The sequence below is a fragment of the Triticum urartu genome, chromosome 5 (assembly GCF_003073215.2).
Source record: "Triticum urartu cultivar G1812 chromosome 5, Tu2.1, whole genome shotgun sequence".
Taxonomy (NCBI): Eukaryota; Viridiplantae; Streptophyta; class Magnoliopsida; order Poales; family Poaceae; genus Triticum; species Triticum urartu.
Window position 1 is genome coordinate 5,425,257 of NC_053026.1, and position 16,144 is coordinate 5,441,400.

Here is a 16,144-nt window from a genome sequence, read left to right on the forward strand (position 1 = left end):
CTGAGGGCTGGGAGGGCGAGAGGAGGAGCTGCGTCGACTGGCCATGATTTCTATCGGGTGCGCTCTGATGAATGCTCGCTAAGGGAGGATGGCGTGATCCGGATCTGAATCCTTGCCTCTTTAATAGGCAGCTCATTTACACAGCTAGGGGGGTAAATGTAAAAACACCCTAGCTTTTCGCATTCGTTCGACACGTGGAAGATGACCATTATTGGGAGTGGAAGCCAAGGAGCGCAATATTCACGAGAAGCCGGACACTATTCAACAGGTACATAGAATTTGGAGAAGAACCCGCCTTGCAATGTCGAAGACAATCTGTGCGCCGGACTCATCGTCATTGAAGCCTGGTTCGGGGGCTACTGAGGGAGTCATGGATTAGGGGGTGTCCGGATAGCCAGACTATAACCTTTGGCCGGACTCCTGGACTATGAAGATACAAGATTGAAGACTTCGTCCCGTGTCCGGATGGGACTTTCCTTAGCGTGGAAGGCAAGCTTGGCGATACGGATATGTAGATCTCCTACCATTGTAACCGACTCTGTGTAACCCTAGCCCTCTCCGATGTCTATATAAACCGGAGGGTTTTAGTCCGTAGGACGAACAACAATCATACCATAGGCTAGCTTCTAGGGTTTAGCCTCTCTGATCTCGTGGTAGATCTACTCTTGTACTACCCATATCATCAATATTAGTCAAGCAGGAGTAGGGTTTTACGTCCATCGAGAGGGCCCGAACCTAGGTAAAAACATTGTGTCCCTTGTCTCCTGTTACCATCCGCCTAGACGCATAGTTCGGGACCCCCTACCCGAGATCCGCTGGTTTTGACACCGATAGTCACTCTAGCAACCCATCATCTACTTATTACTTCACAATGCCTTCCTCTAGGCCCAAATAATGGTGAAGTGTCATGTAGTCGACGTTCACATAACACCACTAGAGGAGAGACAACATACATCTCATCAAAATAACGAACGAATACCAAATTCACATGACTACTTATAGCAAGACTTCTCCCATGTCCTCAGGAACAAACGTAACTAATAACAAATCATATTCATGTTCATAATCAGAGGGGTATTAATATGCATAAAGGATCTGAACATATGATCTTCCACCGGATAAACCAACTAGCATCAACTACAAGGAGTAATCAACACTACTAGCAACCCACAGGTACCAATCTGAGGTTTTGAGACAAAAATTGGATACAAGAGATGAACTAGGGTTTGAGAGGAGATGGTGCCGGTGAAGATGTTGATGGAGATTGGCCCCCTCCCACTAAGAGGATCGATGGTGATGACGATGGTGATTATTTCCCCGGCAGAACAGCTCCGCCGGAGCCCTAGATTGGTTCCGCCAAGGTTCCGCCTCGTGGCGGCGGTGTTTCATCCCGAAAGCTTCCTTCCCATTTTTTCTAGGGTGAAAGACTTCATATAGCAGAAGATGGGCACCGAAGGCCTGCCAGGGGGCCCACGAGAAAGGGGGGCGTGCCCAGGGGGGTAGGGCACGCCCCACCCTCGTGGCCAGGGTGTGGGCCCCCTCTGGTTGATTCTTTTAACAGTATTTTTTATTAATTCCAAAACGTGCTTCCGTGAAGTTTCAGGACTTTTGGAGTTGTGTAGAATAGGTCTCTAATATTTGCTCCTTTTCTAGCCCAGAATTCCAGCTGCCGGCATTCTCCGTCTTCATGTAAACCTTGTAAATAAGAGAGAAAAGGCATAAGTATTGTGACATAATGTGTAATAACAACCCATAATGCAATAAATATTGATATAAAAGCATGATGCAAAATGGACGTACCAACTCCCCCAATCTTAGACCTCGCTTGTCCTCAAGCGGAAGCCAATATCAAAAAATATGTCCACGTGTTTAGAGATAGAGGTGTCTATAAAATAAAATACGGACATGAAGGCATCATGATCATTCTTAGAACAACGACATATATATATATATATATATATATATTGTCATATGATTTCTTATGCTAAAGGAACAATCTATTCACAATTTCAAGTATGAATCAGAAACTTCATTGAAAACTAACAAACTATAATCTCAGTCATTTAGGCAATTGCAATTTATCATAACATCAGAAAGAGTCAATATAGGAGCTTTTCAGCAAGTCCACATATTCAACCATCGATCGGCTTCAGTTAGCAGCAGTAGCGAAGGAATCGCTCGATCGGGTTCAGTTAACAGCCATCGATCGATCGCTCGGGTTCAGTAACGCGTAGCCTATAGTGCAATCGCTCGGGTTCAGTTAGAGCCCAACACCTCGCTCGGGTTCAGTTAGAGCCAACGCCTCGCACACACGCGCGTACGTGTATGAGAGAAGCACGCATCGCTCGGCCCCCGACCTCCCACCGTAACCGGAAACTCCCCGAAATTTTCCTCGCCCTCGCTTCTACCATGGTTTTTTCCGTCATCCACGACCCAAAGAATGTCATGTAGCTGCGTCTCCGGCCCGCCCAGGACAAAAAGCCCATTTTCTGTCATGATTTTTTATCATGGAAGTAGGAGCCCACCACATCTATGATGATACCGGGTTTTGTCACAATTATCGTCATAGAAGTGTCATATGTATGACAGAATAAAAATTCGTTCGGCCCAAAATGTCATGGATGTGTCTTTTTTTTGTAGTGGGAGTTTCCGAGCTTGGCAGTTCAGGCTCTGGGATGTTGCCCAATAGTTCTGGCCCAATGTATGATTCTAGGTTCGAAGCTTGGGCCATGTCCTCCCGTAGACGGGTATCCGGCTCGGAGAGCTCGGGAATCCGGACATAGTTCGTCCTCAAAATAGAGGAAGAATCGCTACATTGCTCCTCCACCACCGCTATCTGATGGGTGACCGGCGGAGAGTTAATCTCCCTTTGGTCGGGTTTAAGCCTGATTCGATCATAGTCCGTAGCGACTCCCAGGGCGGCGATGCGATCCAAGAGCTCGTTCAAGGAAGAGAGCTCCATTGGATCCATCTACTCGGCGAATCCCGAGCCGACGTGGAGGTTGTTTTTGATGACCCGAGAAGTCATCGTCGGCGTGACGGCCGAACGGGCGGTCATGACGAAGCCGCCTAGTCGGAGAGTTTGGCCTACAGCCAGGGCTCCCCCAGAGGTAATGCTATCCTTGACAGCAAGACGAGCCATCAAGCCTTATTGCGATGGCACAGTGGAACTCTCAATGAAAGCACCAATGTCGGTGTCAAAACCGGCGGATCTCGGGTAGGGGGTCCCGAACTGTGTGTCTAAGGCGGATGGTAACAGGAGGCGGGGGACACAATGTTTACCCAGGTTCGCGCCCTCTCGATGGAGGTAATACCCTACTTCCTGCTTGATTGATCTTGATGATATGAGTATTACAAGAGTTGATCTACCATGAGATCATAGAGGCTAAACCCTAGAAGCTAGCCTATGATTATGATTGTTGTTGTCCTACGGACTAAACCCTCCGGTTTATATAGACACGGAGGGGGCTAGGGTTACACAGAGTCGGTTACAAGGAAGGAGATCTACATATCCGAATTGCCAAGCTTGCCTTCCACGCAAAGGAGAGTCCCATCCGGACACGGGACGAAGTCTTCAATCTTGTATCTTCATAGTCCAACAGTCCGGCCAAAGTATATAGTCCGGCTGTCCGAGGACCCCCAAATCCAGGACTCCCTCACCCATGTCTTGGCTGGCGTTGTCCATAAGGTATGTAGCTCCTCTTTCAGTAACCCGAGATACAAATTTATATCATTTCTCGGTTGTCTCGGCCCTTGAATAAGCATGGCCATGTGTATGTATTTTTCCTTCATGCACAACCAGGGGGGAGGTTGTACATCCATACAAACACGGGCCATGTGCTATGATTGGTGTTCTGGTTGCCAAATGGATTCATGCGATCACTACTAGCGCCAAACACGATGTTCCTTGGATCATTTGTGAAAAAATCAAATTCAGCATTTAATGCTCTCCACTGGCTAGCATCTGCGAGGTGTCTCAGCTTCGGCTCATCTCTGTCATCTGGCTTCACCCTCTCCGCGTGCCAGTGCATAAGCTTTGCTTCCTTAGGATCTACGAAATACCGCTGTAGACGCGGAGTGATCGGAAAGTACCATACAACTTTCTATGGAGCTTTTTCCGGCCTTTTTATATCGTGAAGCATTGCACTTTGGACAGATGGTTTTTCTCGCGTGCTCGTTCCGATATATGATGCAATCATTGATGCATGTGTGATATCTAATGTGTGGCAGATCAAGAGGGCACATGATTTTCTTTGCCTCCTTGACACTAGTAGGACACAGGATTCCCGTGGGAAGAACCTTCTTTAGATACTTCAGAAGCTCATCCAAGCTTGTATTTGTCCATTTGTTTTTTTCCTTCGTCTTTAGAAGTTCTAGTGTGAAACTCAAGCGGGTCACCTCGGGATTGCAACCATCATACAAAGGAGTCATCGAGTCTACCTCCAGTTGCGCCAGTTTGGCCTCGTCTCTAGAAGCAGCTCTGTCGCTAGTTGTCTTCTTGCGAAGCAGGTCTCGAACATGCGGGCCCCACATGGCTGAACTTAGTACCGACGAAGACGGCGGCATGTCCGCGTCTTCTCCGCCTTGAACTGCCTCTTCGCCATCGACGTTTCCGAGGCCGTCTTCCACTTCGGGCACATAATCGGTCATCTCTTCGTCTGGTGGCCCCATGTCGTTATTTCCTGCCCCGTCGACATCCTCATCATCATCATCTTCACTTATCCACTGAGTATGGCCATGCATGAAACCATGCATGAGCAGGTGCGCCTTGAATGTGCCACCCTCAAAGGGGTCGAGCCTGACTATTCCTTTGCATTTTCGACACGGACATAAAACATCCTTCAGTCTTTTGTCATACATGTCATCCACAGCGGATTGCCAGTATCTTTCCACCATCCTTCCATTGACCTTCATGATCGCCTACGCACGGAGCAAATATTATAACCACGTATATATGCACGCATGGATCAAATTCATACAAAAATTCGGCATGACCTTCCCTAAACATAGGACATATTGAGTTTGCCCAAAATTCGCCGAAACGGAATTGAATCGACATTTCGGCAAAACATAGGCAACTCATGTCACCCACATTATTTCATCAAATACACCATGTAGGCAACTCAAATTATGCCACACATAATTTGGTATATATATTCTCATATCGCCCATATATATATAGTTTCGGTCCTATCCACACAAACATCTTTTTTTGCTCACCTATGTGTCAAGAGGGATATCAAGCACCTTTCTTCTCAATTATCTAGTAGCTCTAGATATATAGCTCTAACTAGCTAGCTAGCTAGCTAGGGAGAGAGAGAGCTAGGGAGATAGTGGGAGAGGAGAGGGAGAGAAGAGGGAAGGCATTAATGGAAGGGGAGGAGGACAAAGAAGAGGGGGAGGGAGGGGGCTCTAATGGAGGGGTGGTGGAGGGGCAAAGAAGAGGGGGAGGGAGGGGGCCTCTAATGGAGGGGTGGTGGAGGGGCAAAGAAGAGGGGGAGGGAGGGCTCTAATGGAGGGGTGTTGGAGGGGGAGCATTGAAAGGAACAAGTAAGGTGTAAGGAAAGGGGGAGAAAGGAAGAGGGAAGAAGAGAGGGGAGGAAGAAGGGGAAAGGTGGTAGGTGGCTGGCGGGCATAGCAGTAGCGCGGGTCGCCTATACGCGCTACTGCTATGGCAGCTTGCAAAATATCTACGGCTAGTGTTGCACTACTTATAGCGCGGGCCAGAAACACACGCTACTGGTAAAATGTTATACATAGAAAAATTAGCAGTAGCGCGTTTAGATAAACACGCGCTATAGATCCTAAACTAGCAGTAGCGCTGGTTGGACGACAGGCGCTGCTGCTATTTTTTGACCGGGGGTGTGGTGTGTTACACTTAGCAGTAGCGTGGGGCTTGGTAACAAGCGCTGCTGCTAACTGATACCAATAGCGCTCTTTATAGCCAGCGCTACTACTAACTACTAGTAGCGTGGGGTCATAAACAAACGCTACTGGTAAACTTCTTTCTATAAGCATTTTCCTAGTAGTGGGAGGAGTCATTGAATTGATGGTCCGCCTCTTCTGTTGGGGTGTGATTGTTTGGATCATACGGGTAGTAAGCTTGTTCAATGATTCTTCATAGATGGGTTGAGCTGTGATTCAAATGAGAGTTGATACGAAAACCCAATTAGCAAAATCATTCTTCACACGCTTAGATGGGTTGAGTTGTTTCCTTTTCTTTTTATTATTTTTATTTATAAAATAAAATATACTATATTTAACGTTCATTGTGTGTTAAAGAAAGTTTTGTAGTGTCAAAAATATATTCTTGCAACTTTTATAATAATGTTGATAGCATTAAAAAAATGTTTGTGATATTTAAAAAATACATGCATTCAAAAAATGTACGTTGCATCTTTTAAGAATTTCTTTACAGTGTAAAATATATTCATGTAGTTCAATAAAATGTTTCGTACCATTCAAAAAAATATGCATTGCATTTAAAAATATACTCACAAGCTTCAACAATATATTTGTGGCAATTCAAAAATATGTTTATAAAATTTTGAAAAGGTATTCACACAATTAAGATTTTTTTTTGTATCATTCAACAACGTGTATTTAAAATTGTTTAACACATATTTAAATTTTTTTTCAAAAAACAAGTATTTGAAAAAATGTTAATCATGTACTTTAAAAGTGTTACGTATTAAACATGTATAATAAAACGTTGTAGATGTATACCAAAAATGTACAATGCATATGAAAAAAAATTAGATATCAATACATATGTATTTAGAAAGTGTTAAACATGTTTGTAAAGTGTTCATTTTGTGTACTACAAAAAATGTACAACGTGAATGAAAAATTAGATGTGTTTTAAAAGAACTAAGAAATCCTGTGAAAACCGAAGAAAAAGTAAAAGTGAAAGAGAACCATAGAAAACCTGAACAAAAACAGTGAAAAATACAATAATAATAATAATTAAAGAACTTGCACGCAGCTACAGTGGTAGACCTGCCCAATATGTCCACGCTGTAGGCTAGATGTATTATGTCAACAAGGCTGAAGAAAGAAAGAACGAAAACACTAACGCCCACACATGTGGGCGTTTACATCTCGCTCACACGCGTGGATTCGTGTCCGTTTGTGGGTGCATGAATTTTGGCATGTTTCTGGTGCCACATAGGACTGGGCTGGAGTGTGGGCATTTACCCGGTCGCCCACACGTCCGTTTCACCACACGGAGGGGCCGGTGTATGGTCGTTTAGCAGTTCTTTACACGCCAGGTTTCACTCACGCATAAGGGCTGCTGTGTGGGCATTTGCCATCTCGCCCACACACCCGTCTCCTTTCCCACATCCAAACTGTCAGCTGCCATGCGTTTTGCAGTGTACATGGCAACTGCCCTAGTGTGCTTGTAAGCAGATGCAACTCTTTCTTTTTTTTACCCAAACATGTCAGTTGTCATATGTTTTGCAGGGTATAAAACAACTGCCGTAGTGTGCTTGTAACCAGATGGAACTCTCTTTTTACCCGAACATGTTGTTTTGCCATGTCTCTTTCTAGCGCTACATGGCAACTGTCTAGTGTTAATAAGTGGCAACTTCTAAGGTTTTTCAAATCATGGCAATTGTAGTAAACCAGACCATACATGGCAACTGCTTAGTGTTAGTAGGTGGCAACCTTTAAAGTTTTCAAATCATGGCAACTATAGTAAACCAAACCATACATGGCAATAGCTGCAGTTGTCCAAAATGGCATCTGGCACTTGACCTGAGATGGCAACTGCAGTTGAGCAACCATGGCAACTGTAGTTGTCCGACATAGCAACTGTAGTTCAACGACATATATAAAACGACTGAGAGAGGAGATCGTGTGAGAGTTATGCATTTTGCCCACACATAGGCGTGTGAAAGGGACCGCAAGAAAAAAAAAGGCGTGTGGGCTGGTCCTTTTAGACACCATATATAAAACGTGTGGGCAGACTCCTTAACGCCCACATGTGTGGCAGTTATCGTCGTGCAAGAAAGGAAGGAAGGAAGGAAGGAAATCATGAACAAGTGACAGGGAGGACCTCCAGTGCCAACAATAATCTCAAACAAAACCCTGCAACTTTTATTGATTGATTGATAATCTCCAACAAAATGACAAAATATCCGATATACAACAACATATGACCGACCATGTTTCACACCGACAAGCGAAAAAAAGGCGACGATAGGGCCCATGGAGGAAAATTCCAGAGCCCTCCTACTTTTGGCCTTGAGTTTGAACCGAACCCAACTTGATGATGACAATATACAGACCCCCCATGCCTAGTGTAGTGTAGGCAGCGTTCCCAGTGTCTTGGAACCAGTGTGCAAAGAATGAATGGTTGCAACTTGAGACCAACCTGCCTTCCTTCCTTGTCTGCAACATAACAATGTCTCTGTATACTCGCTCGAATCATCATCGTTGGGTGGTTTTCTTCTTCGGTCCGAGCCGGGCTCGCGGGAGCCCAAGGATGGCTACCAGCCCACCCACAAAGGAGGCCGCGGCAGCCACCCAGAAGGATGGCGCGTTCCCTCCGCCGAAGAGCTGGTCCCATGGCCCGCTGCCCAGCGACACGATGATCTGCAGGTACCACACGGTCACTTCCAGTTAACTTTCTGTTTCCCCTAGAAAAACATATGCTTCTACTTTTGTGTTTCACCTACAAAAACATATGCTTGTACTTTTCTACTCAAGTTTTCAGGTTCAACTCTGCTAATTACTGCAGACCAAAAGTTTCAGGTAAATAAGGCACGCAGTCATGAAAAGTTGAATGTTAGAATGTTTTATCTGAGAACTGTGGTCATAACTAAGTTGATCATGTGTTTTTAGATGTCTAGTTTTTATGTTATTCGGCTTATTGATTTCTAGTGCAAAAGCTCAAGGGCTTGGTTTTCTGAGACAACACATGCTTCTGCTTGTGTTGTCCTACTAGACAGGGTTCCTCGGTTTATAGGTATGGACCAGTGGAAAGATCAGGAAACGATAATAATTTTTATAAGATTTCAACTTTGAATGCATATGATGCATATGCTCCTGGTTATTAGGTACAGACTACAGAACAGCGGAATTAGGAGTTTTTAGTATTGCTGTATGACTAAGATGGTTCAACTGGCTATTACATTTAATTCCTTTGGAGCCGGAAGCTTAATCAGATACATTTTCATATAAAATATGCATATACACCAACTATACTCCAAACGGGAAACATAATAGAAAAAGGAGTAAATACCTGTGGTATGACAATAGATAAATTAAGAATGCCCATTGCTAGACCTGTGGAGGAAAAGGGACAAATGTAAGAACTAAGAACACAGATCCAATATGATGCAGCCAAACAGTTTAGTGAAAAGCAAAATTACCTTGGCCTAGCCCAAGATTTTCAACACGACTTGCAGCCATCGCATATGGTATACTGTACGTGACCTGCAATGGCAAAAATAAAAGAATCATCAATACCACGCATACAACATGTATAGGAGGGAAAGAAAACCACATTGGTGCCAAAAAAAAATTATAGTTCTGTTACTGACCGACAGAGGTGCTCCTAGGATTGTGAACACAATGAGGGAAGCGGCGACAATGCCGGTTGGAGGTGCTCCGCTAGGTCCATAATCCAGGTTCTGCGCAACGTATGTTATAATAAGCATCGCCACAAAGCACAGAGCCATGATGATATTGGAGACACCCCATACAAGTCCAGCTCCCCACTTCCTACACAACTTCTCCATTCCAATAGATGTGATCCCGAGAACAACCGAGTTGAGCATGAGACCAAAAGAGCCCATTCTCACACCGTCATGATACTTTTGGGTGTCGGCAACGATCTCCGGGCTTCCCCGGTAGATCTCTCGGCCCATCCAGTCGGTGTCAAAGAGGATAAAAGGGAACCACCCGATCCAAGTAAGCGAAGTGACGATCAAGACCATCCAAACAGGCATCGTGAAGTATTTGAACGATCCGAAAAGCTCAAAGAGGAAAGCCTCCTCCTCATGGCTGCTCGGAGGCGCCGCCTCGTCGCTTCCAAAAGTAGGGTTGTCCTGCACCGTCACCACGCTAACGTATGTCGTGATGGCTAGGATGATGATATCGAGCAGGAACGCAGACTTGAGGTTGGCGCAGCTGACGCTGCAGGACTCAGTGATAGTGAACGGGAATATCTTGTACCAGCCATTGTATGCCCCGGTGGCGTACCCGAGTATGTTCCCCAGGGCCATGAAGAGCGAGAAGTAGGCATTGGCGATCCGGGTCCTCCTCGGGTCATTCTCTGCAAACAGAAATAAATGATCAGTCAGAAATCAGTTTACGCTCGAGGTGGAAGAAGCTAACTTATATCACAGCATGGCAGACAACAGTCTGTTGATGCTGGGTACAACAATTTAAAACAATTCTAACCATGCAGAAATGCATTTAAGCTGAGACTATGTAGCACTATACTAGCAGATAACAGAGAAAGTTTAAGGAGGGTGCATCTAATTGCGCGGACAAATGGGGCCCAATCAGATCTTCACTGAGAAAGCTCACAACTTGTGTAATAAAGATTGTATCAGCTGAACTCAATTGTCAAAACACAAGATAGCAGTGATGGTCATACATTCTGAATAGATAATAAATTAATAAATTCAGATCATTTGTGTGGCTACGACACAGAAATGATGATTGCGCAACAAATTTTGTGTCAGCAGAACTCGATTGTCAAACCAGGAAAGCAGTGATGGCTATATATTCTTAGTAGAGAATACATTCAGATCATTTGTGTTGGCTACGGCATAAAATCTGTGTGGCCCATGAAAAAAGCACATCACCCTCATCTCATCAGTGTAAACATTTTCTCGCACCGCATTAACAACACGCGATGAAAGAGTGACAGGCAGGCAACTGGGAGACCACGGCCACCACAGAGCATCGGTAAGGCAGGAAATCAATTATCAATAAAACAAACATGCAGGGGGCCCTCCCATCGTTGAGTGCTGACAAAACAGAAGAAAAGAAAAGAAAAGAAAAGATGCCATCCCATCGTATGATTCGAGATCTGGCAATGCAATGCTTAAATATCTGTCTCCCTCCCAAGTTGGTCGGCATTGCATTGGCCTGGCCTGATCCCGGAGCGAAAGCGACGCGCTGATCGTAGCTTCCCGCACACTTGTTGATCATCATCAATGTGCAATGTGCAATGGGCAGCCAAACTCGATTCTCAAAACTCAAAACAGGAGACAGCAACGTCGGGTATATAAATAAATGAATGTTCTGAATAGGGAAGTATAATTAATTGTAATAAATTCAGATATATTACATTTAAGACAGAAAAGCGTGTGTGGCTACCACAACAAGCACATCAACCCCGCCATCTCATTCATGAGCGTAATGTTTCCCTGCACGTGACGAAAGAGTGAAGCAAGGCAGCAAGCAGGCAATTTTGGAGAGCACAGGCAGCACTGTCAAGGCACAAGGCAGGCAATCAATCATGAAGCAAGGGCAGCAGGCAGGGGGCCCTCTGAGAATACCTGGCTGTTAACAAAGATGCCTTTGGGTCTCCTAAGATTCTGAGATCTGGCAACAGTTAGGGACGAAAGAGTCTAGTGCCAATGCTTAAAAATCTCTCTCCTGCTCAGGTCGGCATTGGCCGGATCCGGGGGCGAAAGCGACCCGCTGGGCCGAGCTTCCCGCACACTTGTTCATCATTGATCCTCCATCGCACACATGAATGAATGAATATACATAGATAGATAAATGAAGTGGTGTGGGGAGGGGAAAGGACAAGGCTTGGTGGCGACATTTGTACCAACCATCCGTGATTATTGAAAGGTTTGCATCGCTGTAATGGAGTGCCACGTCCCCATTATTAGTGTGGCATCAGCATATAGTATAGTGGTACTATCTGGTTTGGCCACCCCACCCCACCACAGTCCAGGGTCTGGTCTGTAGTGTAGTGTAGTGTGTGCTAGTAGTAACAAACAGGGCAGCTGGCTGTCAATAATGCGATGCGAGGAAGAAGAAGAAAATGGAATTGAGAGGCCAAAGCCGACCAACGGAGCAAGAATCTTTTTTCTCGGCCTAAAGCGGAAAGCGACATTGATCTTCCCCAATCTCTCGTGTGCAAGTGCAAGTGCAATGCAATCTTCCGGCCACATACACAGGTAGACACAGAGACGATAAATAATAAACAAAAAAAAGGGGCAGGAGGGCCGATTTTGCACTTGACCCCTCGTCGTGTAGCAGCAATTGCGAATCCCAATTATCAATCTCATCTGTCAATCAGCCAGGAGAATGAATTCCCCATGGTGAAGCAACAACCATGTATGTGCTCCAGGTGTAAAATCGAACTGAATGCTCAGCAGCAATCGGGCAGAATCGAATCGAATCAATCTGCACCGCCCAGGCCCGAATTTTTTGCCTTTGGTAAAGCAGCAAGCAAGCAAGCAATTGGAAGGAAATCATCGTGGGGAAGGAAGAAAGCAGAGGAGAATTCGGTAGGGAATTGGATAGCACCTGTGAGGTCTGCGAGGAAGGCGCGGCATGGCCCCTGCGTGGCGTTGTTGCCGACATCCAGCAGCCAGAAGCCGATGAGGTAGACGATGATGGCCCCGAACCGGGTGGACCCGGGCACGATGTTGTCCCCGAAGAGGCGGCCGAGGTCGGCGGAGAAGCCGACGGTGAGCACCGAGAAGGCGATGGAGGCGGCGCCCGCGGCGATGAAGGGCCGGCGCCGGCCGAGCGGGGAGTTGGCCGGCGCGATGCGGTCCGAGAGGTGGCCCACCAGGGGCTGCACGAGCAGGCCCGACAGCGGGCCGCAGAGCCAGACGAGGCTGGCGAAGGCGTGCGGGATGCCGAGTTCTTGGACGTAGGGGGTGAGCAGGGAGAGCTGCAGCGCCCACCCGAATTGGACCCCGCAGGCGACGGAGGCCGCCCGGAGGAGCGAGCGGAGCGGGACCTTGCGCGGCGGGGGAGCGGCCGAGGAGGTGCCCCCGCCCCCTCCGCCGGTGTTGGGCCGCCGCGGCGGCATCGCCGGAGCGGTGTTGGAGTTTCTTGGCTGCCCGAAGTCCTCCGGCCGGGCGCCGCGTCGGCGTGGTGATGAAGAGGCCTGGGAGGGAGAGAGGGGAGGGAAGGGATGGGGGGAGGGGAGGGGAAAGCAGCGAAGTATCTATCGCTCTCGGCTCCGGCCTCCGGTGGAGTAGGGTGGAGTGGAGGAGTCCACGGAGGGAGGAGACGGTAGAGGTAGGGACGGACGGACGTGGCAGCGGGCGAAAAAATCGATACTTTTCTTGCGGGGAGGGGATGAAACGGACGTGGCTACCGTCCACGGTGCCACCCTACCACTCAGCGAGGAGGGGAGGGGAGGGGAGTGGGGACGACCACGGTTCTTGTTTTCTACCTATCCTACCAATTAGCTCCTCTCTCTCCTTTCAAAAAATAAAATTAGCTCCTCTCTCCAATGATCGATCCATGATACTACTTATTTTTTTGGTGTAGTAGTATTTTGGTGTGTTTCGTTTTGTTTTTCACCCACGGCGCGATCGATCAAAAAGAAGAAGAAGAAGAAGGAGGGAACCGACCTATGGTGTGGTTGGTTGGGTGGTTAGAAAGACAATATTATAAGTTTCTTCCTCTTGACCAAATTTGTAACCCTCATTAGCGGATTCATTTTCAGTAGTTTCCCTGATCTGTGGTATCCCTAATCCATCAGGGTTCAAATCCTGATACTTGCGTTTATTTCTGAAATTATTTTAGGATTTCCGGCGGCTCGCATTTAATGGGAGAAGCCATTTTCGTCGATGACGAGGTGCCTACGATGATCTTGTAAATTTCAAGATGATATGTCAGCTCAGTTTTCCAAAGATGCTCATAGCAATAAGGTATGCGTATGTGCGTTTATAGAATATAAGCGCTTATGTCTATACTGATGTTAAAAAAAGAAGAAGAAGAAGATAGCGTTTCTCTTCTCTTCTCTAGTACGCCAGGCAGGCAGCCTCTGGTTCCCCATGTGCTCGGCGTGGCTGTCTCTCCTTTTTCTTTTTTCCTTTTGTTTTTGTTTTTTAGGGTAATTTTTTCCTTTTGTTATGAGATCCAATTTTGGGGTTGGCTCACCACGTGTGCCACGCGGCCTTGTCCTCTTCCCACCTGGATACCCCCTGCCACGTCATGCGTGTCTTCCAGCCAATTCTCAAGTCAAGTCACAGCTTTCCTTCCCTGTAAATACATATCGGTTTACATACACACATTATAAACAAACTCATATAGAGTAGTATATCTGTGTGTGTGTGTGCACCAAGCCGAAAAGTATAACCGACCTCCACGAGTGGCTTCATCCCAAGGGGACTAGGGTTCAACACCTCTTCGCGCCCGCCTCGGACGACCGACCACCCCTATGGTATGGGCCTTGGAGGCCCGAAGGAAACCCGTCCCTACTCCTTGGGAGCTCCGATCGAGTAATAGCCACATCAACCATACAAACTGCATTCCATCAATCAATACATGTTTGCGCCATAGAAATCAACATTATTACCAAACATATTTGCCAAACGGAGGAGAAAAGAGAGAAACAAATTAATGAGGGGAAGAGAGGACGAGACAGAGAGAGGGGATGAGAGGAGCTCACCTGTGGGAGGAAGTAGCAAGATCAGGCAACAAGGTAGGCTCATGTGTGGCGGTAGCAAAAGAGATGGGCGGCGGCGACGGACAGGCCTGGGGGGGGGGGGCTCGGGGTCGTTGGCTGGCGGCACAAACCCGAGCTCATGCAAGGTCAAGCAGTAGGACTAGTCTAGAAGGAGAGAGGAGGGAAGGAAGCAATCATTGTGGGCCTCTCGACGAGGACCAAGCCGAGTGGCATTTTTGGTGTAATTACTAAGGGTTTCCTCCCGTTGCAACACACGGGTTCTTTTGCTATATGTTAATAAATATGTGTGCTATATAAATATTAACCTCATGGCGAACAAATATTTGTGTGCACAAAAAATAAATATATAGAGGTATGTAATAAAATAATTTATATGAAAACAATTGACATCAAAACCTATATTTCGGGGAAAATGTTAATCATGTGTTTAATTTTTTTAAGTGTGTATTAAAAAATCTTGATGTATATAGATTTTGTGATATTGAAAAAACGTGCACGCATTTAAAAAAATGTACAAGGAATTTTCGGAAAATATTTGTAAAATGTACAAAAATATTCATGTAATTCAGAAAAATGGTATGTATTTTGGATGTATAAGAGAAATGGACGATGTATAAGCCGACATCAAAACATGTATTTGAACAGATGTTAGTAATGTATATGAAAACTGTTAAACTTGTATAGAAAATATGTTAGACGTATACCAGAGACATACAATATGTATGAAAACAATAGACATCAAAACATACATTTTCAAAAATGTTAATTATTTGTTTGAAAATATTAAACATGTATTAATAAAATGGCCTTGACGTATATAAAAAATGTATAATGTGTAAAAAGATAAAATATATTAGATGTATACCAGAGACGTACAATATGTATGAAAACAATAGACATCAAAACATATAGTTTCAAAAATGTTAATTATTTGTTTGAAAATATTAAACATGTATTAATAAAATGGCCTTGACGTATATAAAAATGTATAATGCGTAAAAAAATATAGACATGTGCTGAAAAAAGGGAAAAGAGAAAAAACAAAGAAAACCGAAGAGAAAATGAAAGGAAAAAAAGATAAGCAAAGAAATACCAATGCAACAAAGGAAAAGAAACAAGGAAAACTGAGAAAGAAACATAAAAACCAAAGAAAAATGAAAAAAAGGGAAAACCAGGAAGTACACACAAAACCAATAAAAAGGTAGAAAACCCAAAGAAAAACGGTGATGAAACAAAGAGAAACAAAAATGAAAAGATACCCAAACAAAAGTAGAGGCGAACGCAACCATCAAGCGACCGAGCTAGCGGCCAACCCAAATACTGTAGCACAGAGGAGAAAGCTTTAGGCGAGCCAATCGTACAATTCACTAAGTGAGATATATAGCCGCCGTGTCAAGCAGTAGTTGTGGGTACGGCTGTAAGAGGCAAACACAACCATCAACCGACCGAGCTAGCGAAAGAATGTGCGAAAATTGGCCGACCCAAATATTGTAGTGCAGAGAAAGCTTTAGGCAA

General features: G+C 45.5%; 1 protein-coding gene across 1 annotated transcript; it reads right to left on the reverse strand.

Moving 5' to 3' along the window:
• Positions 1 to 8,079: 8,079 nt before the first annotated feature.
• LOC125506802 (sucrose transport protein SUT2) lies at positions 8,080 to 13,268 on the reverse strand. Its single transcript, XM_048671509.1, has 5 exons — positions 12,505 to 13,268; positions 9,549 to 10,282; positions 9,378 to 9,441; positions 9,248 to 9,291; positions 8,080 to 8,598 (listed from the first exon to the last, which is right to left on the reverse strand). The coding sequence occupies exons 1-5, from the start codon at positions 13,016 to 13,018 to the stop codon at positions 8,434 to 8,436; spliced, it is 1,521 nt and encodes a 506-aa protein (XP_048527466.1). The 5' UTR covers positions 13,019 to 13,268; the 3' UTR covers positions 8,080 to 8,433.
• Between the last annotated feature and the right edge of the window lie 2,876 nt (positions 13,269 to 16,144).

Coding starts and splice junctions, on each gene's coding strand:
- LOC125506802 (XM_048671509.1), bottom strand. CDS start 13,018: ATGCCGCCGCGGCGGCCCAACACCGGCGGAGGGGGCGGGGGCACCTCC. Junction 10,283..12,504: donor CTTCCTCGCAGACCTCACAG/GTGCTATCCAAT, acceptor TTCTGTTTGCAG/AGAATGACCCGAGGAGGACC. Junction 9,292..9,377: donor AAATCTTGGGCTAGGCCAAG/GTAATTTTGCTT, acceptor TTTCCTCCACAG/GTCTAGCAATGGGCATTCTT.